Source organism: Mesoplodon densirostris, chromosome 3, assembly GCF_025265405.1.
Source record: "Mesoplodon densirostris isolate mMesDen1 chromosome 3, mMesDen1 primary haplotype, whole genome shotgun sequence".
NCBI lineage: Eukaryota > Metazoa > Chordata > Mammalia > Artiodactyla > Ziphiidae > Mesoplodon > Mesoplodon densirostris.
This window is the reverse complement of record NC_082663.1, coordinates 138,890,215-138,917,540: the sequence shown is the minus strand read 5'-3', so window position 1 is coordinate 138,917,540 and position 27,326 is coordinate 138,890,215. Positions and strand designations below refer to the sequence as shown.

Genomic DNA, 27,326 nt, shown 5'->3' with positions numbered 1-27,326 from the left:
CGGGTTCGCGCCCCGGTCCAGGAAGATCCCACATGCCGCGGAGCGGCTGGGTCCGTGAGCCATGGCTGCTGAACCTGCACGTCCGGAGCCTGTGCTCCGCAACGGGAGAGGCCACAGCAGTGAGAGGCCCGCGTACCGCAAAAAAAAAAGAAAAAAAAAAAAAAATATATATATATATGTGTATAACTGAATCACTTTGCTATACAGCAGTAATTAACACAACATTGTAAATCAACTATATTTCAAAAAAAAATTAAAGTCCTTCATCTACAACCCGCTAGTGATATTGCTGATACTGTGGCTGGGACTCTGCAGCCACAGGACCCCAGGGACACGTGCCACCTCGCAGGTCTGTGGGAAAAGGAAAACCAAACAGTGGAGTGGGGGGCCAGAGAGAGGGAGAAGGGAGACGGGGAGCTGGAGAGTAGAAACTGCATGGGGCTTTCTGCTCTGGGGGTGCTATGATGGCATGAAAGGAGAGGGAGGCAGCCTCTGGAAGAAGATGGAGGCAGAGAGAGGAGCTGGCTTTTTAAAATATTTATTTATTTGTCTGGCTGTGCCGGATCTTAGTCGCTGCATGTGGGATCTTTGTTGCCGCATGCGAGATCTTCATTAGGGGCATGCGGAATCTTTTTAGTTGTGGCATGTGGGATCTTTTAGTTGTGGCATGAGAGAGCTTAGTGTGGCATGCAGGTGGGATATAGTTACCTGACCAGGGATCAAACCGGGGGGCCCCCTGCATTGGAAGCATGGAGTCTTAACCACTGGACCACCAGGGAAGTCCCTGACTTTTCTTTAGAGAGCACCCATCCCACCCATAGGAGGCTTAAGCTTAACAACCCTCTGAGTTGGACTGGTTTCTTCCATGGTTTAAGCAAAGAAATTAAGGTTCAGCAAGTTACATCATCTGTCTAAAGTCTCACAACTAAATAGAGGAGAAATGTGGAGAGGCTTATGTATCTCCCAAGATGTACAGCTGCCCAGGCTCACTGGGTCTCACGCTGTGAGGCATTACTTCAGGTCCCAAAGGGGCATCAGGAGTGAAGAGGGAACAGCCCTTGCCTGGGGCTGGGTCTCCAGTGCCACAGACGAGGCATGGGGAGGGCTAGATGGGACGGCACCATCACTATGGTCTCAAAGATGCTACTGACTCCGTGACAGTCGCCAGCTGACCTCCTGGGAGCTCCACCTGAAGTCTCAGGGATGGAAGAAGGTGTCCTAGATGTGGCTGGAGTTAAAAGGCAGCCAGGCATGCATCCTACTTCGGAAAGATTAGAACTCTGTGTTTGTTCCTCTGTCTTGTGGACCTGATGTTCCAGGTCAAAGGGAACTGGGAGCAAGTTTGGGCAGAGAGAAGGAAAATGCATCTGGGAATCATTACAGGTTTCCTTTTGTTTGGGCAAAGTCACTAAATCCTAGCTCAGCCCCAAAACAATGCATGGCTCTGTTCCTGGCTCTAAACAATGCGAAGCTAAGAAGCTGCTTCCTCTGGGACCCATTGGCCTTGTCCTCTCTCAGCTCTGTGAGTCCAAGCAAGGCCAACAATGCCATAAGCAGTGCCGCCTGTTAAAATTAGAAGCAGCTCTCACATCTGGCTATGATTGAAAAGAATCCAGGCACTGGAGCTTGCAAGAACCAGACAAAAAATAATTGAGGCAGTGACAGACGTCAGGCCTGATGCATGGAGTTCCAGCTCTCCTGCGTCACTCCAGTATCTCTTTGTCCCTCTCCAGGTGGCCCCCACTGCTGAGGAAAAGTGATGGATTTCCCAGTCTCCCTGGACTCCTACCAGCGAGTACGTCTTCCCAGCAGTCTCTCCTTCCTCACTCACCTCCTCCTCCTGCTTCAGCCCGGGGAGATGCACTCAGGTAACCTGTCTAATCTGCAGCCCAGACAGCCAGGACGTGAGCACCTCAGCTTCCGCCCACCCCTTCTGCAGGTGATCCCAGGGCTGAGATCTTGTAGCCTGGTACCAGGCTGTGCCAGGGGCTAAAATATAAGATTTCCATCCCAGCTGTTAAAGAGCCACCACCCCCAAACACCATCCAGCCCCACAGTGCTCCCCCACCATCCCTGCAGCCACCCACAGCTCCACAGCTCACAAGCATGGCAGAAGGCATAGCAGCAGGGTGCCAGGAGATTCTTATTGGTCTGTGCTTAGGCTGAACCAGTTGGAAAATATTTTTAACTCCTCTCCTGCATATAAGCCATAGCTTTTGAACGGCAGGGAGGATCCTAATCTTACCATCTCTCATGAAAGAAGCAACTAACAGAGAGTGTAAACTAGTTACGCAAATACAATTCCCTAATTCCCTGAGCTGGAAACCAGGGATACCAAGGTGACTAGGCACAGCCCAGATCCTCAGTCTTTCAAGGCAGGGGGACAGACACGACATACATGGCTGTCCAGCTGTGTGACCAGAGCTGCAAGAGAAATGTACCCAAGGATTTGGGAGCACAACTAAGAGACCAGTTTGTTTTTTCCAGAAAGCCATGAAGGGCCATAGAAAAGAGGTATTATTTGAGTAGAGCCTTGCAGGATGCACATTCTCCAGGAAGATGACAGATGGAGAGTAAACTGAGGCAGGCTGTGCCCAGAAGAGGGCCAAGCATCAGGCATGGGGACAGGGACAGCTGGAGAGAACCTGGAGAGGGAAGCTGGTAGGGATGGTATCAGGGCTACACCCGGTGGGCAATAAGGGTTCTCAAATGGAGTGAAGAAAGGTGCCCCCATGCTATATGGGCAAAGTGAAGGATGGGAGAGATTCATAAAGGAAGAATTTAGGGTGGGATTAAGCTGAGCTTTGAACGAAGGAAAGGAGGTGTACAGAAGCCAGAAAAAAGAATGAAGTCATGCTGGGTAGAGAGGCACTGCAGCAGGAATAGCAACTCTCATGGAAATTGCAGAAAACAGGGAGTAGAGAAGCCATACCGAGACATCACTGCAGAGAACAATCAAATGAAAGATCCAGATAAATTAAAATCTTGAAAGCAGGATTTGGCCTTAGATAGGAAAACCCATGAAACAAGGAGCACCCCTAGATTACTTTAATACCCTTTGTTATTACAGAAGCTGTCCATGTGCATTATAAAATGTTAGAAAATCAGACAAAGCAAAAATAAGAAAACATCCATTCCCACCAGGCAGAACTTATCACCATCAATAATTTGGTCTATTTCCCTTGAGATCTTTTATTCTGCACATTTATGCAAATATGTCAAATTTTTAATCAAATAAGAGGATAGTGTACATATGGTTTTGAAACTTGCTTTTTTTTTTTGCCAAAGATTCCATTTAATTTAATTCCCTGGCCATATTTACATAACTGTCCCCAAAATAATATTTGCATTTGGTAGGTTCAAACCAGATACCAGTCCAGCACCACACATTTGTATCTGGTTGTAATGTTCCTTGTGTATTTTTTAATGTGGCACACTCAACTTTTTCATGACAATTACTTGTTCAAGCAACCGGACCGGTCATCCTGTAGAGTGTCTCACCTTTGTCATTTGAATGGTTTACTGCAAAAAAACATATTTGAGGAGTGCTGATTTGGGCCATTGTCTGGGTTCTCGTCCTAGAGGAGGTCAGAGTGGTAGGCCATGGGGAACCCATTCTGGCACACGTCGGGGATGAGGTGGAATTCTCGTGCCATCTGTCGCCGTACCGGGACGCCGAGCACATGGAGATCCGCTGGTTCCGGAGCCAGGCCTCAGACGTGGTGCACCTGTACCGGGAACGGCAGGAGTTCTATGGACAGCAGATGGCGCAGTTCCAGAACAGGACCAAACTTGTCACGGACGAGATCGCTGATGGCAGCGTGACCCTGAGGCTCCACCCCGTGGTCCCCGACGACGAGGGTCCATACGGGTGCCGCTTCCTCTCCAGCGACTTCACTGGGGAAGCAGTCTGGGAGCTGGAGGTGGCAGGTGCGTGACCAGGTCAAGCCCCAACAGAGAGGAGAAAATGGTCCATTTGGAAGCAGGTCAAGAGTAGATAGAAAAGAACAGAGAAAGGGAAAATATCTCTAATTTAAAAAAAAAAAGTATTAGAAAGATTCATTAGAAAATGAACAAAAAAATGCACACAAAAAAGATACACAAATGGCCCTGAAACATAAGAAAAGATGATTACTTTTACTCATAGTGAGAAAAAGGCAAATTAAAGCTACAGAGATACAATTTTTTTACCCATCAGATTGGCAAACATTCAATATTTGGATCACACACTCTTGGTGGAGGTGTAGGGAAGCAGGCCCCCTCCTACCTATTTTTTTATATTAATTAATTAATTAATTAATTAATTAATTTTTGGCTGCATTGGATCTTCCTTGCTGCGCGTGGGCTTTCTCTAGCTGCGGGGAGTGGGGGCTACTCTTCGTAGTGGTGTGCGGGCTTCTCATTGCAGTGGCTTCTCTTGTTGCGGAGCACGGGCTCTAGGCGCGCAGGCTTCAGTAGTTGTGGCACGTGGGCTTCAGTAGTTGTGGCATGCAAGCTCTAGAGCACAGACTCAGTAGTTGTGGTGCATGGGCTTAGTTGCTCCGCAACATGTGGGATCTTCCTGGACCAGGGCTCGAACCCGTGTCCCCTGACCTGGCAGGCGGATTCTTAACCACTGTGCCACCAGGGAAGTCCCCACCTACCTTCTTGATGGAGTTCAAAGTCCTGCAGCTCCAGGTCAGGGGGATTAGGCAATGGCTAACAGGGCTGCCTGTGCATCTACCCTTTGAACAGCAATTCTACCTCTAGGAGTTGACCCTGAAGATACACCTCCCACAGCTCCAGTATGAAAAAAGGCATATGTATAAGTTTACATTGTACAACAGTGGAAACTCCCTAAATGTCCAAGCATAGATGCTGAGCGTGGTCTATCACACTAGGCAGCTAAAAAAATGAGAAAGAGCTCTAAGCTGATATGAAGTGATTTATGTGATGTTTTTAAGAGAAAAAAGGAAGACGCAAAAGAGGTTCTATAGCATGTTAGCTTTTGTGTAAGAAAGGAGGAGAAACATGGCACAAAAGAAACAAGAAGGATAAACTAGAAGCTAATGAAATTGGTTACTTAAGGGAGGAGAGGGTGCAATGGGATGGAAAGGATGGAGAAATGCCTGGTTTTTTGTTTTTTTTTTTTTTTTGGTGGTACGTGGGCCTCTCACTATTGTGGCCTCTCCCGCTGTGGAGCACAGGCTCCAGACGCACAGGCTCAGTGGCCATGGCTTACGGGCCCAGCCACTCTGCGGCATGTGGGATCTTCCCGGACCGGGGCACGAACCCGTGTCCCCTGCATCGGCAGGCGGACTCTCAACCACTGTGCCACCAGGGAAGCCCGCCTGGGGCTTTTTTGATCTACTGTTTTTTACAGTATTGATGTTTAAACCATCTTAATGTTTTGCATATTCAAAATATAAAGCTAGCTTACTTGGATAGAGAGATAAAGAAGTATATATAACAAAGCCACTTGAGTGCCAGTGGGATTCAAGAGAGAGAAAAGACAATCTATTGAAATTTGGGGTGGGATTACTCTTCATTCTAGGGGGACTGTCCCTTGCATTATATGACTAAATATCAGTAGCCCTTCCCTATTTTCAAATGCCCTTCAGAGGTAGTGCTGTCCCCACATGCCACCGGTGATTTAGCCTGTCATTTATAGTCCACTGGTGGAGGGCTGCAAGCCCACAAATGTGTTAAGCGCAGTCACAGTCATGATGCCTTATGGTGACTGCAGATGGTGAATGGTGGCATGAACTTCACATACAACTTCTGGGAAGGAGCCTGATCTTTCCCACTCTTCCTGCCTCTCTCAGGGCTGGGCTCGGACCCTCACATCTCCCTTGAGGGCTTCAAGCAGGGAGGCATTCAACTAAGGTGCAGCTCCAGTGGCTGGTACCCCAAGCCACAGTCTCAGTGGAGAGACCGTCAGGGACGATGCCTGCCTCCAGAGACTGAAGTCATCGTCAAGGATGCCCAAGGCCTGTTCAGTCTGGAAACCTCTGTGGTCGTCCAAGGGGGGGCCCACAGCAACGTGTCCTGCTCCATCCAGAACCCCCTCCTGGGCCAGAAGAAAGAGTTCGTGGTCCAGATAGCAGGTCAGTGGGTGCCAGCGCACCCTCATCTTCCTAGTCTTCAAGTTCTCCATGTCCATTATCCCAAACACCATCTATTAGGACACAATGGCCCTGGAGCCTGGCTGTGTATGGGGTGGGTTAAACCTGACACCTTGAAAGTCAGCCATAATATCAGGAACCTAATGAGTGTACAACTGACAACCCAAACAGTAATTGGGGGAGGCCCCAGAAAGCCAACATTATGAACCAAAGACCAGGCACTAAAATCCAGAAACTCTAGTTATTAGAGGGCATCATGAGAGCCCATGTGTTCCTAATTTTATCCCTCAAACAATATTTATTGATCACCCACAATGGTCCCCAAACCCTTGGCCTCAGGTCCACATTCCAGCGGGGGAAACAGATACACAAAAGGGTAAATTACAGCACATGTTAGAAGATGTTATCTGAGACAGAGAAACATGAAGCAGGGAAGCATGCTAAGGCGGGGTGGAGTGTATATATGGATTTAAAAGTGGTGGATCAGGGAAGAAGACCAGTTAAGCACTGAGTTCAAAGGAAGACCATTATCTAGGATCACAGTTTTATTGTGAGGCGCCCATTTGAAGGATTTAACGTTCATGGCTCTAATTGTTTTAAGTCTTGAGGATAAACCCAACCTATGGGCCATGTTTCACATGGTCCAAATCAATAGTTATATTATCATAACAGAAAGAAATCTCACCCTTATAAGCGATAACTTGTCCTCAGGTAAGAGGACTTGATAAGCACCATGTGTCACACATAGTTCACCCGAAATTTACCTGGTAATTGGGTAAGGAGTAACATCTGTGTTAGCTAATTGTCTTTATCCAAAGGAGAAATAAGATATCTCTTATCTCTATGACAAGCATGTAATTACAACTTGGAGCCAGGTACCTAAGTGAAACTCCCAGCAGACCTGGAGATAAGGGTACTTTCTCCTTGATGTTTCCATTTCAAAGAGATGGCTCTAGCTCCTTAAGAAAAACATTCCTGGGTTTTAAAATTGGCAAGGGGCTTATTTACCTTTCAGAAAGATTTGTATACATCTTGAGGGGATAGAGAAAGAATCGACAAATTTTCTAAAGGAAATACTCTAAGAGAAGGGAAAGGGGAATCTCCCTCCATTTTTGCACCAGGGGAAATCCAGTTTTTAAATTTGTGTTTAACCTTGACAAAGGGTGTGGGTCACATGGATATCTGCAAGGAGGCCATTCAGGTAGAGGCCATTCAAGTGCAAAGGTCCTGAGATGGAAATGTGTGTAGCTATCTGAGGAGCTGGAAAGATGCAGGAGAGGCTGGAGATTGCAGGTCAGGGAGGCACAGAACCCTGAGCTCTTTAACCCCTAAGTCAGTGCTTCAAAAACACCTGTGGTGAAGGACCAACCCTTTGTAGCTCAACACTTTTAACCAAGACAATAAAAATGCACTGCTAGAAAAATAAAATCAGAAACCGAAAGAACACATTATGCCTAATGAAATAAGCCAGACACAAAAGGACAAATATTGTATGATTCTCTTTATATGAGGTACCCAGAATAGTCAATTCATAGAGAGGGAAAGTAGAATAGATGTTACCAGGGGCTGGGGGTGTGGGGGGAATGGGGAGTTAGTGTTTAATGGGTATAGAGTCTCAGTTTGGGAAGATGAAAAAAGTTCTGGTGGTGATGGTTGCACAACAATGTTAATATACTTAATGCTGCTGACCTATAAGCTTAAAATGGTTAAGATAGTAAATTTTATGTTGTGTATATTTTACTATGATAAAAAAGTTAAAGACCACTGAGATAAAAGCACCAATTTCTTATTATCTTCAACAGACACAAAATTATTCTATTAAATTGCCACAAGAGTTACTAAAGGGTTGCTCTCTATCTTGCATTCATTTCTTTACTGTCCAGCCACTGTCCTTGAGAACCCTGCGCCACATTCTGCCTCTGGGCAGATCCTCCCTAGGACGCCTGGAGAGGGAAGAGAAGAAGTGTCAGTCAGCCCCACAAAGCTTTGCTAACAGTTCTTCCAAAGGTGTGATGAGAAGTAGAAGCCAGGTGTTTGCAAGAAGCGGGAGATGACGTGTGGATTCGTCAGAGTGGTAGAGGGCAGTTATTAACTGGGTTTCAGGTATCAACACCTTGGATTGTCATGCCCTTAGATGTAAAGCAAGAGTAGGAAAAAGTAGAGGGAGGTCAGGGCTGTGGTCACAGAGGTTCTAAGCTGGAGGGCTGGGCAGAGCCCGTCAGCGCCTTCCTTTCCCATCCTTCAGTTTACAGTGTCTTCCTCTGCGCTGAGCAAGTTCAAGTTCGCCGCTGGTCCTCTGATGCCACCTCTCTCTAGAGCACTGCAGACTGGTTCTCAGGCCCGTTTTACAGAGGGCTATGCTGGGGCCCAGGAAGCGGCAACCAGGCACTGGGAGGGTTTTCCGGCACGCAGTGTCTAGAATAGCCTTCTCACTTAATGTTTAGCGAAAAACAAATCGAGACAACTCCATGTGGGGTGTTTTCCAGACGTATTTTTACCCGGAACCTCTCCCTGGAAGAGAGCTTTCCTCGGGACTCTGATGGGACCGCTGATCCTCCTGGCTCTCCTCCCGACGCTGGCGCTGTACTTCTTCCGGAAGCAACGGAGGTCCCAAGGTACCAGGCAGGCTGGGGGCTGCCCTCCTGGAGGTGGCTTTTGCCCAGTGGTGGAGGCGGCCATAGCGGGGCACTGCTGAGGGGCCATCCTGCGGAGGCAGGGCTGGCATGGGTCGTGGAAACAGGCAGGGGAGCGCGCACGCTCACGTCTGCTCCCCTTTTTTCTTCCTTGCAGAAAAGCTGAAGAAGCAGGCGGAGAAGGACAAAGGTAAGCAGAGGGAAAGACGCGCTCTTCGCGCGCATCCCTGACTCGCAGAAGTGGGGACGCTGGGTGAAGAAGACGAGTAGGTCACAGCGCGGGGGTTAGGAGAGGGCAGAGACGGGGGTGGGCGGGGGCGTGGCAGAGGTTTTCTTCCACTTCTCCTGCCTCGGAACCTGCGCCTCCCTCGAGTCCAGCTCAAACTGGTTCTCCAGAGTACATAGGGTTCCAAGTCTGTGCACTTTGGAGATGCAAGGCCTCAGTGATCCATGGAGATTTTCCCCTTTTCTTCGTTTTCTTTCCCCAGGGAAACTCACAGAAGAGCTGGGTAAGTTCTGGGTGCCATGCCCACAGTGCTGGCTGTGGGCTAGGGGGTTAACCCCGGCGCACGGTGGAAGCAGGGGTTCAGTGATTTTAGGCGCCCTTTGGAGAACAATGGATGGCAGCGCTCTAATTCGAAATCCATCCCTCTAAGCCTCCCGCCTTGACCCTCCGAAACCGATTTGTGTGCACCTGCCAAGGAAACCTGACCTAAGACCCTCTGGAAAGACTCTGCCAGGCCCTCTCCTGCAAAGTGTACAATTCAGTTACAATTCCACTGAAAAAGGTCTACTCCCTCTGGTTCATCTTCCTAGGACAACCTCTTTTTAATGCAAATGTCACTGGGAAGGAAGCCATCTTTAATTTGCACCAAAGTGAAAGCAATTTATCAAATCCACTTTTCTTCCCAGGGGGACTCAGCACCTTGAAACCGTGTTGGGGGAGGAGGGAAGAGTGAATCCAAAGGAAGAGGGGATAGAGGAGAGGGGAAGGCCACCATGGGTGGGGGAAGACCTTGAGAACCACCTTGTCTGCCCCAGTAAAACACCAGACAAAATAGTAAAGTTGAAGCTTGTCTTGCAGTCTACCTAGTCATGGAGGGGAAAACAAACAAACAAAAAAGGCAATCAACCAAACAACAAAAAGAGCCACAATAAGTCATTAACATCATAGGCCAAATTAGTGTATATTGTTGCCTTTCCCAGTCTTACTCTTAAAAAAGGACAAAGATTAGAGAAATCAGAGGAATGCGTTTCTAGTGGCAAAATATCAGAGTTTTGGTATCTGGCCGGGGAAATAATTTAGTGTGATGTCCTCCTAGTTCTTTAAATAATGTACCCAGTAAGTGACCCTGAGGCTCCTGCAGGGTGTGCTCAGTGCCTGGACTTACACAGGACTTCCTCCCCAGGAAAAGCTTGTATTACAGGGCAAGTGAGCAGTAGCCTCTCCAAACCAGACCAGAAACCTTGAAAGAGGTCCCTCAGTATCAAGAGCAGTTTTCCCTTCCCAGCGCTGTGCAGATTTCTGCCTTAGAGCAAAGAATAGGATGAGGTGTAAGAATCCTGCAGATGAGTGATGCAGTCTAGGATGGGGTCAGGGTGAGCAGCGGTTTAAGACTAAGAAACCTCTTCCCAGTGGCCTAACTGCCTTGGGAAGGTGGTTCCACTCATCCAAAGGCTGATGTTTTCTCTGTGTGTTCTGCTTACAGGGAAACTTCAAGCGGAGCTGGGTAAGTGACCCCCCCCGCTTAGAACTATTTCTTGTTGTCCACCTTGTAGCATCTGGTTATCCGTGTATGTTCTTCTTATCTCCCAACCAGGTGTGATGGCCAGGCTGGAACTCTGCTGGCTGTGTGGGTGGCAGGAGAAAGGGGAGAGGAGCAGGGGTGGGTGCAAAGTTTGACGTGTGAACAAGGAAGCTGCAGGGACCTGGTGTTCTAATTCTGTTTTTCCTTGGCTGCTTCAGACTGGAGAAGGGCTGAAGGCCAGGCTGGTGAGTGAAGCCCGTTTTCCTCCCACTGTCCACGTCACATCTCAGCATCCCAGTCACCTGCTCTGACTAACCAACTATGCTTCATTCTGGTTTATTCCATAGCTACACATATGTATTAATCTATGTTGCTTGGTACAGGTTATATTTGAGTTTTACTTTTATATTTATTTTTATATTGTCCTGAAGTGTAAGCATATGGTAAATCATTGGTGCCAATCCTGGTTGCACATCAGAATCACCTAGATTCCTGGTGTCGCCCCTCAAAGACCATCACTCCTGGTGAGAGTTACCTTATATGTAAATATAAGGCATGTTACCTTATATGTAATTATTTCTCCTTGTACCTTCCTCCATTTCCCCCTGTAAAACAAACAGTCTAATGTGTATCTTTATTTTGTATGTATTCTTGCAAGAGGTGAATTTCTGTTTTGGACACGTGAGTGCACTTCAGTTTCTGTAAAGACATTTACAGTCTCATGCTGCTCCTTGCTTTTCCCACTCATTGCTGTGTTTTAATATCCATCCCTGCTGCTGCACGTAAATCTAGTCTGTATCTCCTTGCTGCAGGGCACTCCATTGGAGCTAGCCACCCACCTGGAGTAGACATCCAGCCTGCTTCTAACTCTATACACCACAAACAATGCTGAATAAATATCTGAAAACGTGTTGCCTTCTGGCTGTGTGTGGAGGTTTCTCTGGGATGTATACCCAAGAGGGGAACTGCTGGCCCATGGGGGATGTGTCACTAAGTGAGATAGAAGGATCTCCTGAAGGTAGCACCATCATCCTTCATGCAGTGCATGGAGGCTCCATGTGCCCACATCCCGTGTGAGCCAGCTTTCTAAGTTTACCAGTCAATGGGGATAAGTAATTGTTCTTTTGGTTTGCACTCCTCTGGACAGTAAGAAGTTTGAGCATCTCTTTATATGCTAGCTGGCTTTTGGGGCTTCCTCTTCTGAAAATTGACAGTGCTCCTGTCCTTTGCCTATTTTCCATATGGCATTGCTATCTTTTTCTTGTTGATTCACAAGACAGGGCTGGTGTCAGTGCTGGGGAATGGAGCCTTTTGGTTTGCAGGCATCCTTCATGCAATATTATTATTATAGAATATGATATATACACATAGGATATTAATCCCTCATTGTTATTATACATTGTGAATTCCTTCTTCTCTTCTGTCACCTGCTATTAGCTTTGTCCAGTGGTGCCCCTTATTGAAAAGAAATAGCCAGGGCTTCCCTGGTGGCGCAGTGGCTGAGAGTCTGCCTGCTGATGCGGGGGACGTGGGTTCGTGCCCTGGGACGGGAAGATCCCACATGCCGCGGAGTGGCTGGGCCCGTGAGCCATGGCCTCTGGGCCTGCACGTCCGGAGCCTGTGCTCCGCAGCGGGAGAGGCCACAATAGTGAGAGGCCCGCGTACCGCAAAAAAAAAAAAAAAAAGAAAAGAAAAGAAAAGAAATAACCAATTTTGATAAAAGCTAACTCATCACATTTTTACCTTAATGGCTTGTGTTTTTGAAGTTTTGTTGAAGAAGATCTTCCTTACATTTAGGTCACAAAGACAGTCTCTTACATTTTCTTCTGTTCACTGTATATGTGTTATGTGCAGGTTTTTAATACATCTGAAATTCACCATTTTATGTAGTGTTAGACAAGAATCCAGCAATTTTTCTCCGAATTAAGAGTCAGTTTTCCCAATGCCACCTACTACACCATCCATGATTTCCCCATTGATTTGGGTATCACCTTTAGTGCATATTCAGTTCCCATGTCTTCATGGGTCTGTCTTTTGGTCACATATTACTTTGGCTTTTAAAGTACCTGAAAGTGCAAGTCCTCCTCCATTTCCCCTTCCTTTTTAAAGTTAATGGACCTTTTTAAAATATAAATTTTAGGATAAATTTATGAAGTTTCTAAAAAAAATCCAAAAGTAGTTTTACATGGGATTGCTTTGAATTTATAGATAAATTTAGGGAGAATTGACACCTTTATCGAATTGAGTTATTCTATGCAAGATTTCTATATTTTTAAAGATCTACTGGTTATTCTGATGCAAAATCAGGGTTGCAAGGCCTTGCTGTAAATTTATGGAGCTCTGAAAATGTCTTCTATTGCTTTTGCATTTTGTGACCAAGGTGCTCTCTTTGTTGTAAAATAGAAGAAGATAAAACAAAACAGAAATCCACACAGAATGGCTCATGGTAAGAAAGAGGGCAAGACAGGGTGTCCAGAGGATGTCTCAGGACAGGAGCCAAGCTCAGCTGGGCCTCCTGGAGACTAAGCCAGTCAGAGATTGAGGCTTCATTTCCATCCTTTAAGGTATCCCAGTTGCATGTATTGGTTCTCTTTGCCCACATACTCTGTCATCCCACTGTTCCCAGCACAACTTCAGCCTGTACACAGCCTGTACAAGCCAGCACTGACACCAGCCCCCTACCCAATCCCAAATTCCCGGGAAGATGCCATGGTGGACCCAGGCCAGTCTGGATCCAAGCCAGCTATCATGGTGGGAATGAGGTTACTTAGTTTGTAGGCATCCCTTTTGCATCTTGAGCCTCCCTCAAGGTTCTAGGGTTACTGACTCAGATCTCTGATCCTCTTTTTCCCCTCTGTTTGGTTTCAGAGTGGAGAGCAGCCCAACAACATGCAGGTAACTGAAGCCAAGGAACTGTGCCTTGTGAATTAGGCTGGCTGGATCTTAAGTAGAAGGGAGGTATCCAGAACTGAGATTAGAGGAAGGGTCTGTCCAGGAGCCAAGTATGGAGCCCACATACAGACACACAAGCTCATGTATAAAACACATAATATGACACATAGGCCTGCACACATACATGCTCGTGTGCATTAATGTGATTGTACTCACACATGCACACGTTTGTGTGCACACACATGCTCCCACACGCACATAGCTTTCTGGGTTTTACTAGATTTGTTTCCATCTGGCAGAAAGGTTGCTACTAGGGCCTCTTTGCAGGAGAGAATACAGAGTTTGTAAGGAACCTCCCACATCATCTGACAGAGGGTTCCTATCCATCAAATAGGTGTGGTTTTTTGGGGGGGATGGGGTGTTGGAGTGCAGGGTACTGGACTAGATGATCTCAGAGGTCCCCTACAGTTTTTTTTATTTTTTATTTTTTTGCGGTATGCGGGCCTCTCACTGTTGTGGCCTCCCCCGTTGCGGAGCACAGGCTCCGGACGCGCAGGCTCCGGACGCGCAGGCTCAGCGGCCATGGCTCACGGGCCCAGCCGCTCCGCGGCATATGGGATCCTCCCAGACCGGGGCACGAACCCGTATCCCCTGCATCGGCAGGCGGACTCTCAACCACTTGCGCCACCAGGGAGGCCCCCCTACAGTTTTAAAATCCTAAAATTACTGTAAAAGAGTCCCAGAGCTCACTAGTGATTTCATGGTCACACAGGGTGGTGAAAGCAGCCGGGACAGAATCAGCCCTAAGCTCCTTCCCGTTGATCAGGTCTTGGGGAAAGTGAGCCCACCTCTAGCCCCACAAACCTACCTCATTTGCTCTCTCTGCTCTGCATGGCACCATGGAATTCAAGAACCTTCCGGTTCAGGGTTCAGGAAAGAAATGGGATTCCTCTAATCACTTTCAAAAACTAGGAAGTGACTTTCATGCCCCTTCAGTACCAGGGTGGTGGGAAGGGGGTTGCAGGAGAGAGGGTGACTATTCCACTGATTGGTCCATCAGGATAACTAGAGGGTTTGCCTGTCGGGGGAGGGGACAGGTGTGGGAGTAGGGGCAGAACCGTCCTTCACCTGCACTAAACATATGCCTCTGCGCAGTGGATGTGACCCTGGATCCTGGCTCCGCCCACCCCAGCCTGGAGGTCTCCGAGGATGGCAAGAGCGTGTCCTCCCGCAGGATGGCGCCAGACTCAGCGGCCGCTGACCCGCAGCGGTTCTCCGAGCAGATGTGCGTTCTAAGCCGGGAGCGCTTCTCCACGGGCCGCCACTACTGGGAGGTGCACGTGGGCCGCCGCAGCCGCTGGTTCCTAGGGGCGTGCCTGGCAGCGGTGCCGCGCGCAGGGCAGGCGCGCCTGAGCCCGGCGGGTGGCTACTGGGTGATGGGGCTGTGGAACGGCTGCGAGTACTTCGTGCTGGACCCGCACCGCGTCGCGCTCACCATGCGCGTGCCACCCCGGTGCGTGGGCATCTTTCTGGACTGCGAGGCGGGAAAGCTGTCCTTCTTCAATGTATCCAATGGCTCCCACATCTTCACCTTCACGGACACCTTCTCTGGGACACTCTGCGCGTATTTCAGGCCTAGAGCCCATGACGGCAGCGAACACCCAGATCCACTTACCATCTGCCCATTGCCAGTTAGAGAGAAACGCGTCCCCGAAGAGGAGGACAATGACACCTGGTTACAACCCTATGAGCCCTCGGACCCCGCCCTGGCCATGTGATGAGGCGCCCTCGTGGCCACAGGACTGGGTCCTGGGCGGCTTCCTGGATACCCAGTCAGTGCTTTGCTCTGCCGCTTCCTCTAGACGGAACAAATACACCGACCCCAGTGTATGAACCAAAACGCAAGCAAAGGCTTAAAAGGCTCAGTATAGCAGAAATGGGAAAAAGGGAGACCTTTGCCTATGTATCAATAGATGTGTATGTGTACACGTATGAATATGATTTTCTTTGAAAAAAAAAAGGCAATTCCAAAGCTTATTTGTGCGTGTTGTAGGTTTGAGCTGATGAGTAGAAATATATTCATGTTGCTGCTAGTCAGGGTGTTCACTGTGGAAGACATGAAAGAAACTGGAATGGGGGGGAAAGAGGAGAAACTTCACTGGATAAAATTAGAGGTATCAGTTAACTTGTGTATTTTAATAGTTTTGTATATATTTTCTAGCTCTAGAAAGATCTAGAAACAATGACACTTCATAAGCAATGAGTTCACTTAAGGCTCAGATCCTAGTTTTCACTGTCAGTTCCCACTAAAATGAACTTGGAGAAATGGTGGGTTCCAGGGCTGGAGCAGATAAAGTACAGGTACATCTGGAACATCTTTTGCTGTAATGTACAAACATGCTCAAAAACTGACGGGGGGCTTCCCTGGCGGCACAGTGGTTAAGAATCCGCCTGCCAATGCAGGGGACACGGGTTTGAGCCCTGGTCCGGGAAGATCCCACGTGTCGCGGAGCAACTAAGCTCGTGTGCCACAACTACTGAGTGCGCTCTAGAGCCCACGAGCCACAACTACTGAAGCCCATGTGCCTAGAGCCCGTGCTCCACAACAAGAGAAGCCACCACAATGAGAAGCCCGCGCACCATAATGAAGAGTAGACCCCACTCACCGCAACTAGAGAAAGCCCACACACAGCACCGAAGACCCATTGCAGCCAAAAGTAAATAAATAAAAAATTTTTAAATGTCAAAAAACTGATGGGAACATAACAAAAAGATATAGGAGCTAGGTCGAAGAGGCTCCACTGACCAATCATGGGACAATTTGAACATTAAAATGGATAATGACAAGAATTGCTCAACAAGGGGTTGATCAAAGAAAAAAATTCACTAAGTGTGCTGTCTCTTCAGCCAGAGAAAAGAAATACAAAAACAACAACAAACGAAAAACAGAAGCAAAAGGAGAGAATGAAAGAATAATTGTGAACTCATGGTTTTTACTATGTAATAGATGAAACACACATATGATATATAGATGGATAGATAGATAGATTAGATAGATAGATGATAGATAGATAGGTAGTGTGTGCACATACATATAGTTCCTAGCTCTGTCTGCTTTGAGGGCTTAGAAACAATAACACCCCTGTACCATTGAGCACACCTTGCACCCAGAACTTAGTTTTTAGTACTATTTACCACTGAAAGGAACCAAGGCTCCTTGGAGAAATGGTGGACTCCAGGGCTGGGGCAGGGAAAATATAAGAAGGGTGTGATGTTCTGATTTATACTAGGAAATATTTATTTGGTCTTCAACCTAGATTTTAGAACAGAGCTCTTAAACTCTTGGAATTTCTAAGTGATAAGAGTGATAAGGGTGTCTTTCAATATTCATAACAAGCCCCTTTCAACCACACCCGATAATGAGATAACTTTTGGAAAGCCAGTAAGGATGGGGCTGGTTGCCAGGGGAACCAACTTTGTGACCAGAGGGTTGGAACTAACCCCCGCCCATGCACCCCCCTCCACTGCTGGGAGGGGAAAGGGGCTGGAGATTGAGTTCAGTCATCAAGGGCCAATGATTTAACCAGTCATGTAATGAAGCCTTTTTATAAAACCCCAAAAGGACTGGTTTCAGGTTGGTGAATACTTGGAGATGCAGGGAGAGAGGTGCTCAGAGAGAGCAAGGAAGCTCTGTGCCACTTCCCACATACCTTCCTCTATGCATCTATTCCATCTGATTCCTGAGCTATATCCTTTTATAATAAACCTGTAATCTAGTTAGTAAACTCTTCCTGAGTTATGTGAGCTGCTCTAGCAAATTAACAGAACCCAAGGCAGGGGTCTTGGGAATCTCCAATTTATGGTGGGTGGGACAGAAACACAGGCAACCTGGATTTGTAATTGGTGTGAGAAGGGTGGGGGGAGTCTTATAGGACTGAGCTCTTAACCTGTGGGATCTGACACTATCTCTAGGTAAATAGTGTCAGAATTGATTTAATAGCTTGAGGATGTTGAAGAAACACATAGCAGAATGGGTCTAAACCATCTTTTACCAGAATGCAAAGAAGTCCTCAAAGAATAGTGGGGAGATGTCAAATGGACAGAAAAGCCCGCTTGAAGGGACTCCCAATAGCCAAATTTGAACATCAAAATAATTAATAGAAGTTACAGACTGAGAAAAATGGAATCCAAGATTATGTATATCTGTACTGATATACATAAATGAACAAATAAATGGGGGAGAAGAGAAAACTTTACCCTACAATAGAAGTCTCAAAGTATCTCAACATAAAATACTAATTATTTTAGAAGTACAAAACACTTACCAACTTTGCAGTGGAGGAGACTGGCAGATGCCACCTCAACCAAGTGACAAGTTAACATCACCAAATATGACATAAATTCACACGATGTGCCTTCTGATACAGTACAGTGAGAAGAATACAGCAGCATCACTTTTGAGGTATTCTTGCCCCCAAAATTCATAGATCAGGAGGAAACAGACAAACTGGCTGATACTCTTCAACAATGTCAAGGTCATAGAAAAGATAAAGCAAGGGCTTCCCTGGTGATGCAGTGGTTGAGAGTCTGCCTGCCGATGCAGGGGACACAGGTTCGTGCCCCAGTCCGGGAAGATGCCACATGCCACGGAGCGGCTGGGCCCGTGAGCCATGGCCGCTGGGCCTGCGCGTCCGGAGCCTGTGCTCCACATCGGAAGAGGCCACAACAGTGAGAGGCCCACATACAGCAAAAAAAAAAAAAAAAAAAAAAAGATAAAGCAAGACTAAGGAATTGCCTCAGATTGAAGGAGACTAAAGAGACATGACAACTAAATGCAATAGGTGACTCTGAGTGGGATCCCAGACCTATACAAGACACTATTTCGAGAAGAAGAGACATTTTGAAAAAATGGTTATGGATCAGGGACTTCCCTGGCAGTCCAATGGTTAAGACTTTTGCCACCTTCCAATGCAGGTAGTGTGGGTTCAATCCCTGGTCAGCAAGCTAAGATCCCACATGCCTCATGGCCAAAAAAAATAATAAAACAGAAGCAATATTGTAACAAATTCAATAAAAAGACTTTAAAAATGGTCCACAACCAAAAAAATCTTTTAAAAAAATGGTTATGGATCAGCTAGTAATGTTGGATAAATATTCATTTCCTGATTTTGATCTAGGAGAATGTCCTTATTTTAGGGAAATATACACTTCTGTATTAAGGAATAATAGAACATAATTATTTCCAAATGGTTTATTTTAAAATATGGTAATATAGAGGGAGTGATAAAGTAATGCAGTGGTGTCTGATAAATATTTAAAAATTGACTTTCTGGGGAAAAAAAATCTGTAACATTTTTTGACTCACACTGTGGCTGATTTCAAGCTGCTGATGTGACTTCTTTGGTGAAGTTGGGAAGAGATGCCCTCGATCAGCTCTCATGAGACACCAGCTCCAGCCCATCACTGAGTTTATACAATTTCACGTAAGGCATTTGGTCACCTCCTGTGGCTTCTCTAACAAATCAAACATTTTTGAGCTTATGAAAATATGCTCGGCCACCTGTTATAATACAATTATAGCCTTATTTACATACCATGAATGATATTCAGAGAAAGGAAGTGTTTTTTTAATTTATTTATTTTTATATTTATTTTTGGCTGTGTTGGGTCTTCGTTTCTGTGCAAGGGCTTTCTCTAGTTGCAGCAAGCGGGGGCCACTCTTCATCGCGGTGTGCGGGCCTCTTCACTATCACGGCCTCTCTTGTTGCGGAGCACAGGCTCCAGACGCACAGGCTCAGCAGTTGTGGCTCATGGGCCCAGTTGCTCCGCAGCATGTGGGATCTTCCCAGACCAGGGCTCAAACCTGTGTCCCCTGCATTAGCAGGCAGATTCTCAACCACCGCGCTACCAGGGAAGCCCAGAAGTTTTATTTTCTATAATCATTTACATTAGTGTGCAGATATTTTGGAGTCCAAACAGGTGTTTTGTGATAACATTAAAAATATGTTCCTTGGGCCTCCCTGGTGGCGCAGTGGTTGGGAGTCCGCCTGCCGATGCAGGGGATACGGGTTCGTGCCCCGGTCTGGGAGGATCCCATATGCCGCGGAGCGGCTGGGCCCGTGAGCCATGGCCGCTGGGCCTGCGCATCCGGAGCCTGTGCTCCGCAACGGGAGAGGCCACAACAGTGAGAGGCCCACATACCGCAAAAAGAAAAAAAAAAAAAATATGTTCCTTGACCATATGCAATCTTTATCTATTGCTTTAAGAGTTTTGCGTATTAAAACATTTGCATATATAGCTGGTACAAAAGGCAACATTAAAGATCTTAGACATTCAGCTGACTGTTTTGTGACCCATAAAGGCCATGCTGGAGGCCACCTAGGAGGCTGGAACATTCAGAATACACACCCGTCTCCTTCCAGCCCACACCCAGTGACCCTCTGGCAAGTTTCTAAAAATAGGACATGGTATATTCAGTTCTCCCCACTGTTCACATTTTCTATGCAGCTATGCCTCAAACCTGGGAAAGGGTGAGCCCAGCATCTATGTATGGATCCCAATCCAGTGTACAAAACACACTTATGAGGTGAGGCTTTCCCTGCTTGACGCAGCCTTTGTGATGGTTAACTCACAAAAACTGGCAGAGCTGAGAGAGCCCCTAGACTGTGACAACAGCATGCAAGTCAAGTTATCATTGGCTCCACAGAAATCTTACACGAAAAGACAAAGATTCCCATGGATTGGGCTCATTTTTGGTGGGCTTATAAATTGGTAGAGCCATTTCAAGGTCAATTTCGGTAATGTGTACCAATTTCTCAACATGAACGTCCTCTGACCAAGAATTCCACATCCAGAAATCTGTTCTACAGAAATATTCACACCGATACCTAAAGATACAAGAGGATGCTCACAGAAGCAGTGTGAAAGCAGATGTCTGGAACTACCTACTTGCTACTAGGAGAACAGATATATATGGTTTATTCATACTATGGGGTACTATGGCACTATAAATTTTTATGGTGCACATACATTTTTAAAGGGAGCATATATTGCTTCTGTTTAAAATTTTAAAATAAGCTGATGATTCTTTTCCTTCTGCCTCATCTCAATGGGAAAAAAATCACAAGAAAATCTTTTTTAAATGTATAATTGAATTGATCTGATTGGACACTTCTTTTTTTTTTTTTTTGCGGTATGCGGGCCTCTCACTGTCGTGGCCTCTCCCGTTGCGGAGCACAGGATCCGGACGCACAGCACAGGCTCAGCGGCCATGGCTCACAGGCCCAGCCGCTCCACTGCATGTGGGATCTTCCCGGACCGGGGCACGAACCCGTGTTCCCTGCATTAGCAGGCGGACTCTCAACCACTGCGCCACCAGGGAAGCCCTGACTGAACACTCTTAACAGCACAGGGTAGTAACATGACATGTTGTCATGTCTGTTATAGTTTTCAAATCACTGCCTTTGATTTCCTCTGTGGAATCCTTCCTTATTGTCCCTCAATAGCATCTTGAACAGAGCATATCGTGTTCATACAACTTTGATTATACTGTTCAGTTTGCAAACTCTGACCTCGTATCCAATTCTGATCCCAGCAGGTTGGGGGCCTGCTGTGGGGAGGGGGCCATTCTGCCTCCGGAAACTTCCTCTTGATCCCTCTCACAGGCTCTTGCTGTTCCTTCAGCGATGAGGCAATGACGGGAGATGAGAGAAATGGTGCAGCCACAACCTCCCCAGATCCTCCCCATTCCTCAGTTCCCTCAGCTTTGGTCGAACCCCTAATCTCTGCTCCATCTTGTTCCTGCCAGGACAACCCAATGCTCCTTTGATTCTGGATTCCCTCACCTGCAGACAGCATGCTTGAGAAGGATGCAGCAAAGTGGCTCAATTTGGCTAGCTTCCCAGATGTTCTTTTGACCCATGGGAAGCTCACACGTGTGTGCATACTGAGTGCAGGCTGGCCATGCTCTCTTCAAGGACCACATCCCCCAGTTTCCTCTTCCTCTGGGTAGATCAACAATCCTATCAAACAAGATGACAAGCTCTTCTTGCAGGCATCATCGAAAATTACATGATTCTTTGAGAGTTGGCTTAGGGGAGTGGCAAGTGACTCCACCCCCAGGGAGGGTAATTACCTCTCAACATATGCATTCAAACTCCCAAGACCTCGGTGACCCCCCTCTCCAGTTTCCTTCCCATCCTCTGTCCCCCAAAGGAAATGATCTCTTTTAACCACTTATTTCACACATTTATTTCTTTTATTTAGTTTATTGTCAACATACATCAGTTCTATAAAATGAAAAACTATGAATAATCAAAGCATAATCATGAAAATTCAAAGTAGCTATTCAATACAAAAAATACAACCATAAAAGCAGGTTCACTCACGCACACATAGCAGCAGGAGATGCAGCAGATATTTCAAAGGACAGCAAGTGCTTGCTTTTTCATTTGAAGACCGTGACCATATCAGATACTAGAATGCGTCAGCTTATCAGTGTGTGTTCACCACAAGAGTCAAAATTCACTTGTAAAAATGTTTTTCACATTGAAATTGTTGTAAAAGACACACTTTCCAGAATTAAGCCTCCTCTCAGGCTTCTTGCCAGTTTCTAACACCTAAAAACTAACTGATACAGAAAATGTTTCAAATGTTAACTATTCTGATTCTTAAAGGTTAAGAAAGGATCTTCAAAAATAATTTAAAAGAATCATCGCAAACAATAATACTGGTACTCCCCCAGCCTTACTCCAGCATGGGCGTCTCTGGTTCTGATTCTGCAGCGTTGGGCAGGGCCTTCACCACACTCCCACCACTTTGCTTGCTTCCTTCCCTGGTCCTTCTACTGGTAGCTCCACTCTGGCTCCAGGCAGCTTTGTGTCCAGTGACTGTGCCTGCTCCCAAAGTCTTGGTCTGAAACTCAGTTCCACAGGGGCCAAGGCTCAGGACATCCCCAACACTGGTGAGACTTGGGGGGTTCCTCCTCCAGCCAGCAGACCCCTGTATACTGGTTGCCACAGTCCACATCAGGCCGAGGAACTCTCACTGTCGTCTTCTTTCCCAGCAGCAATTTGGAGAAGATTTTGTAGACAAAGGTCCACATCACTGCTGGCACTCTGATTATGTCACTGCTGCTGCTTCCCTGGATGTTCTCTAGACTTTCCCGGGAGGGAGCCCTTGGAGAAGAGCTGGTCAATGAGAGACCTGGGAGAACCTTAGGACTGGGAAACAGAGAAGTAGCAGGTTAGCTGGGCGCAAGGGGGTGCGGGCCAGAGTCTTTGTTGGGACTGAAGCTGGCTTTAGAATGGTAAACCCCACACAAGCTGGGGGCCACCTGTCATCTGCCTTCTACTAATCTTGATGTTCACAACCTCATTGTAAGGCCAGGTGCTGACCACAATTTTAACTGTCACCTTCTTTGCCGCTCTCAGTAGGTCAAAGAAGCAAGAGAAACACCAGTAGCATGAAAAAAACCAAAGTCAGTGAAAGGAAATGGGTCATTCAAGTGGAATTGGGTCCCTCTGTTGTCAGCCATGGTAAGGAACCTCAGGCACAGTAACCTAGATTTCAGATTTCTTCTCTGCACTATTAAAAGCTTAGAAGCATCACTCCCATTCTTACAATAAGAAAATAACTGAAAAATGGAAAAACAATATCTCTTCTTATATCCGTCAGAGAACTGAAGTCACAAGGCAAACTGTAACTAGAGAGAGAGGCAGATACAGAGAATCATAGTTTATAGGTGAAGCCACACAACTCAGACGGGATTCAAACCCAGCCAAAACTCAGGCTGGGAATTGAACCCACCAACTAGGACTTTTACTCAGCCAAAACTCAGATCGGGACTTGAACCCACTGTCTTTTAGTTAAAATCACTCACCTGGTGTCAGGACTTGCTGCAGCTCAGGTTCTTTATGTCTCAATGCAGAAGGAATTCGGTGAGAGACAAAACGATAGGTAAGAAGTGGATTTATTTAGTAAGATACACATTCTATAGATAGAATGCAGTCCAACTCAAAAGGCGAGAGTGGCCCTGAAATATGGGGTGGTTAGTTTTTATGGGCTGTGTAATTCTGTAGGCTAATAAATGGGAGGATTATTCCATCTTGGAGAAGGGGCGGAGATTTCCAGAAACTGAGCCGCCACCCACTTTTTGGCCTTTTATGGTCAGCCTCAGAACAGTCATGGCACCTGTGGGTGCATCTTCTAGATGCTAATGCATTACAATATGCATAAAATGAGGCTCGAGGTCTAAGGGAAGTCAAATCTTCCACCATATTGGGCATAGATGGTTCTAATGAGTTTACATCATATCCTCAATGGCTATGTCATCCTTTAAGGGTTGTGCTCTGCCCCCTTCCCTCATGTTTCACAGGGAGCCCCAGAGGAGAAGCCTGCTGGTGGGGACAGTACCAGTAGGAACACAAACTGTAATTAACCAACTGCTGGAGGCGGAGCGTGGACAAGCTTGAGAGTTCAAAATCTAGGCGGGGACCAGTTTAGTCCCCTCTCGCACTTTTCTGAGTTTCACCTCCAGGAGCCCCACCAAGTTCTCACTATGAAGATTGGAGGAAAATCCCCTCATGCTTCCAGCAGGAGCAGTGTAAAAGCAACCATTTTGAAATCTGCCAGAGCACCCCGTTCTTCCTCCAATTCTCTGTAACAAAGGCCAGCACTCAAGGGAAACTACTTTATCTGACCTGGGGAAGGGCAATTAGCCAGCCCCTCTAGGCTTCCTGTCATGTAGAAGAGGTGAGGGGGAGGCTGAGAGCACTTGTGAAGATCATACCCCAGGGGCCCAGACCCACAAAAAGACTGAGACATAATTATAGGACTATAGAATGTTCCCTCTCCCCAGTGCCTTCTTCTAACTCAGCAACAGAACCCCTGCACAATGACAGAGGGTTATAGTTAAAAAAACTGAAAGGCTCAGACTCTATTTAACAAGGACTTGATAGGAGAAAGAAAAACAAGGACACTAGAGGAAACTGACATTTCAGACAACTACAGCTACAGCACACAGCAAACACAATATAACTCCCAGCCAGATCAACGTATACCGTCACACTAAAGCCAATTTACCTGGTTTCTATTACCTAATACATCAAGTTCAGCTTTCAACAAAAATACAAAGCATGCTAAAAGGCAAGAAAAAAAATAGTCTGAAGATAAAAAGAAAGCAACAGAACTGAATTCAGATATGGCAATGATTTTCGAATAATTGGACTGAGAATTTAAAATAACTATGATTGATATGCTAAGAATTCTAATGGAAAAGGTGAACAACATTGCAAGAATGATGGATAACAAGCAGGGAGACTGAAACCCTAAGAAGGAATCAAAAAAAATTGCTAGCAATCTAAAACACTATAACAGAAATGCAGAATACCTTTGTTGGGCTCACCAATAGATAGGGCTGAGGAAAGAATCTCTGAGCTTGAGAATTTGTCAATAGAAACTTACCAAACTGAAATAAAAAGAGAAAAACATAGAAAAAATGAACAGAACAGAATATTCAAGAACTGTAGGACAATTACAAAAGGTCTAACACATGCATAATAAGAATACCAAAAGGAAGAGAAAGAGAGAAGGGAACAGAAGAAGTATTAGAAGTAATAATGGCTAAAAATTTCCTCTAATTAATAACAGGCAGCAAACTACAAATCCAAGAAGCTCAGAGAACACCACGCAGGATAAAACACTAAATATCTACACCTAGGCATATCATATTCAAATTGCAGAAAACAAAGACAAAAAGGAAAATCTTGAAAAAAGTCAGAGGGAAAAAAACACCTTACCTATAGATGAACCTTACCTATAGAGGATAGGAATTACATTGAATTCTTATCACAAACCATGTAAGCAAGAATTGAGTGAAGTATTGAAAGTACTGAAAGAAAAAACCACCAACCTAGAAATCCGTAGTCAGTGAAATTACCTAATGCAGTAAGACAAAAAAAAAAAAAAAAAAAGAAAAAAGAAATAAAAGGCATACAGATTGTGAAGGAAAAAATAAAAATGTCTTTGTTCAAGGATGACATAATTATCTTTGTAGAAAATCCCAAAGAATTGACAAAAAAATCCTGGAACTGAGAAGTGATTATAGCAAGTTTATAGGGCACAAAGTTAATATACAAAAGTCAATTGCCTTCCTATATATACCAGCAATGAACAAGTTGGATTTGAAACTAAAATCACAGTACAATTTACATTAGTGCACACACACACACATACACACACACAAAGTATTATACGTAGGAATAAACTTAACAAAATAGATACAAGATCTATATGAAGAAATCTAAGAAGTCTGATAAAAGAAATCAAATAAATTCTAAATAAATGTAGAGATATGCCATGTACATGGAAAGGAATATTCAATATTGTTAAACTGTTAATTCTTCCTATTGATTTATAGATTCAATGCAATCCCAATCAAAATCCCAGCAAGTTATTTTGTGAATATCAACAAACTGATTCTAAAGCTAATATGGAGCTGCAAAAGACCCAGAGTAACCAACACAATCATAATGAAGAACAAAGTCAGAAGACTGACACAATTCAATTTCAAGATTTACTGTAAAGCTACAGTAATTATGACAGTGTGACACTGGCAAAAGAATAAATGGATCAAGGGAAAGGAATAGAGAACCCAGAGATAAACCCAGGCAAATATAGCTAACTAATCTTTGTTAAGCAATGGTACTGGAACAACTGGACATCCATATGCAGAAGAAGAAGAAGAAGGAGAAGAATTTAGACACTGACCTTGCACCTTTCACAAATATTCAAAATGGATCACAGGCCTAAATGTAAAATACGAAACTACAAAACTTCTAGAAGATAACATAGGAGAAAGTCTAGGAGACCTTGGTTCGGTAATAAGATTTTAGATAAACACCAAAAGCATGATCTATGAAAGAAAAAAATTATACATTGGATTTCATTTAAAACTTCTGCTCTGTGAAAGACAGTGTTAAAAATAAAAATACAAGTCACAGACTGATAGGAACTATTTGCAGAATACATATCTGATAAAGGACTTGTATCCAAAATATACCAAGAATGCTTAAAACTCAACAACAAATCCAGTTTTTAAATGGGCAAAAGATCCAAACAGACACCTCAGAGAAGATGTACAGATGACAAATAAGCATATGAAGACATGTTCAACATCATATGCCATTAGAGAATTGCAAATAAAAACATCAGGTTATCACTACACACCTATTAGAATGGCTAAAATCCAAAACACTGACAAACACCAAACACTGACAAGGATGTGGAGCAACAAGAACTCTCATTCACTGCTGGTTGAGAATGCAAAAATGATGCAGTCATTTTGAAAGACAGTTTAGTTTCTTACACAACTAAACATAGTCTTATGACCATAATTCAGCCTTGCCATATGATCCAGCAATCACACCCCTCAGTATTTGCCTAAATGAATTGAAAATTTATGTCCACATTAAAAAAAAACCTGAATGTGAATGCTTATAGAAGCTTTATTCATAATTGCTGAAAACTGGAAGCAACTAAGATGTTCTTTAAAAGGTGAATGGATAAACAAACTGTAGTACATCCATACAATGTAATATTATTCAGCAATAAAAGAAATGATCTATCAAGCCACAAAAAGACACATAAAAACCTTAGATGCATATTACTTAGTGAAAGAAGCCAATCTAAAAGGCCAGGGCTTCCCTGGTGGCGCAGTGGTTGAGAGTCCACCTGCCGATGCAGGGGACGCGGGTTCGTGCCCTGGTCCGGGAAGATTCCACATGCCGCGGAGCGGCTGGGCCCATGAGCCATGGCCGCTGAGCCTGCGCGTCCGGAGACTGTGCTCCGCAGCGGGAGAGGCCACAACAGGGAGAGGCCTGCGTACCGCAAAAAAAAAAAAAGAAGCTCCCACACCAGGAAGTGCTGGAGCTGGTCTTTACCCTTTAGGA

General features: G+C 45.4%; 1 protein-coding gene across 1 annotated transcript; it reads left to right on the top strand.

The window, feature by feature from the left end:
- The first annotated feature begins 1,759 nt into the window (after positions 1-1,759).
- Positions 1,760-15,155, top strand: BTNL9 (butyrophilin like 9). Its single transcript, XM_060093764.1, has 10 exons — positions 1,760-1,868; positions 3,583-3,930; positions 5,805-6,086; positions 8,591-8,719; positions 8,895-8,927; positions 9,226-9,246; positions 10,447-10,467; positions 10,704-10,730; positions 13,354-13,380; positions 14,533-15,155. Exons 1-10 carry the CDS (start codon positions 1,760-1,762, stop codon positions 15,153-15,155), a joined length of 1,620 nt encoding a protein of 539 aa, XP_059949747.1.
- The last annotated feature ends 12,171 nt before the right edge of the window (positions 15,156-27,326 follow it).

Bases quoted from the DNA above. Each gene is read 5' to 3' on its own strand.
- BTNL9 (XM_060093764.1), top strand. From the start codon at position 1,760: ATGGATTTCCCAGTCTCCCTGGACTCCTACCAGCGAGTACGTCTTCCC. The intron at 8,720-8,894 runs GTACCAGGCAGG...TCTTCCTTGCAG, and splicing joins GAAGCAACGGAGGTCCCAAG to AAAAGCTGAAGAAGCAGGCG. The intron at 10,731-13,353 runs GTGAGTGAAGCC...GTTTGGTTTCAG, and splicing joins AAGGGCTGAAGGCCAGGCTG to AGTGGAGAGCAGCCCAACAA.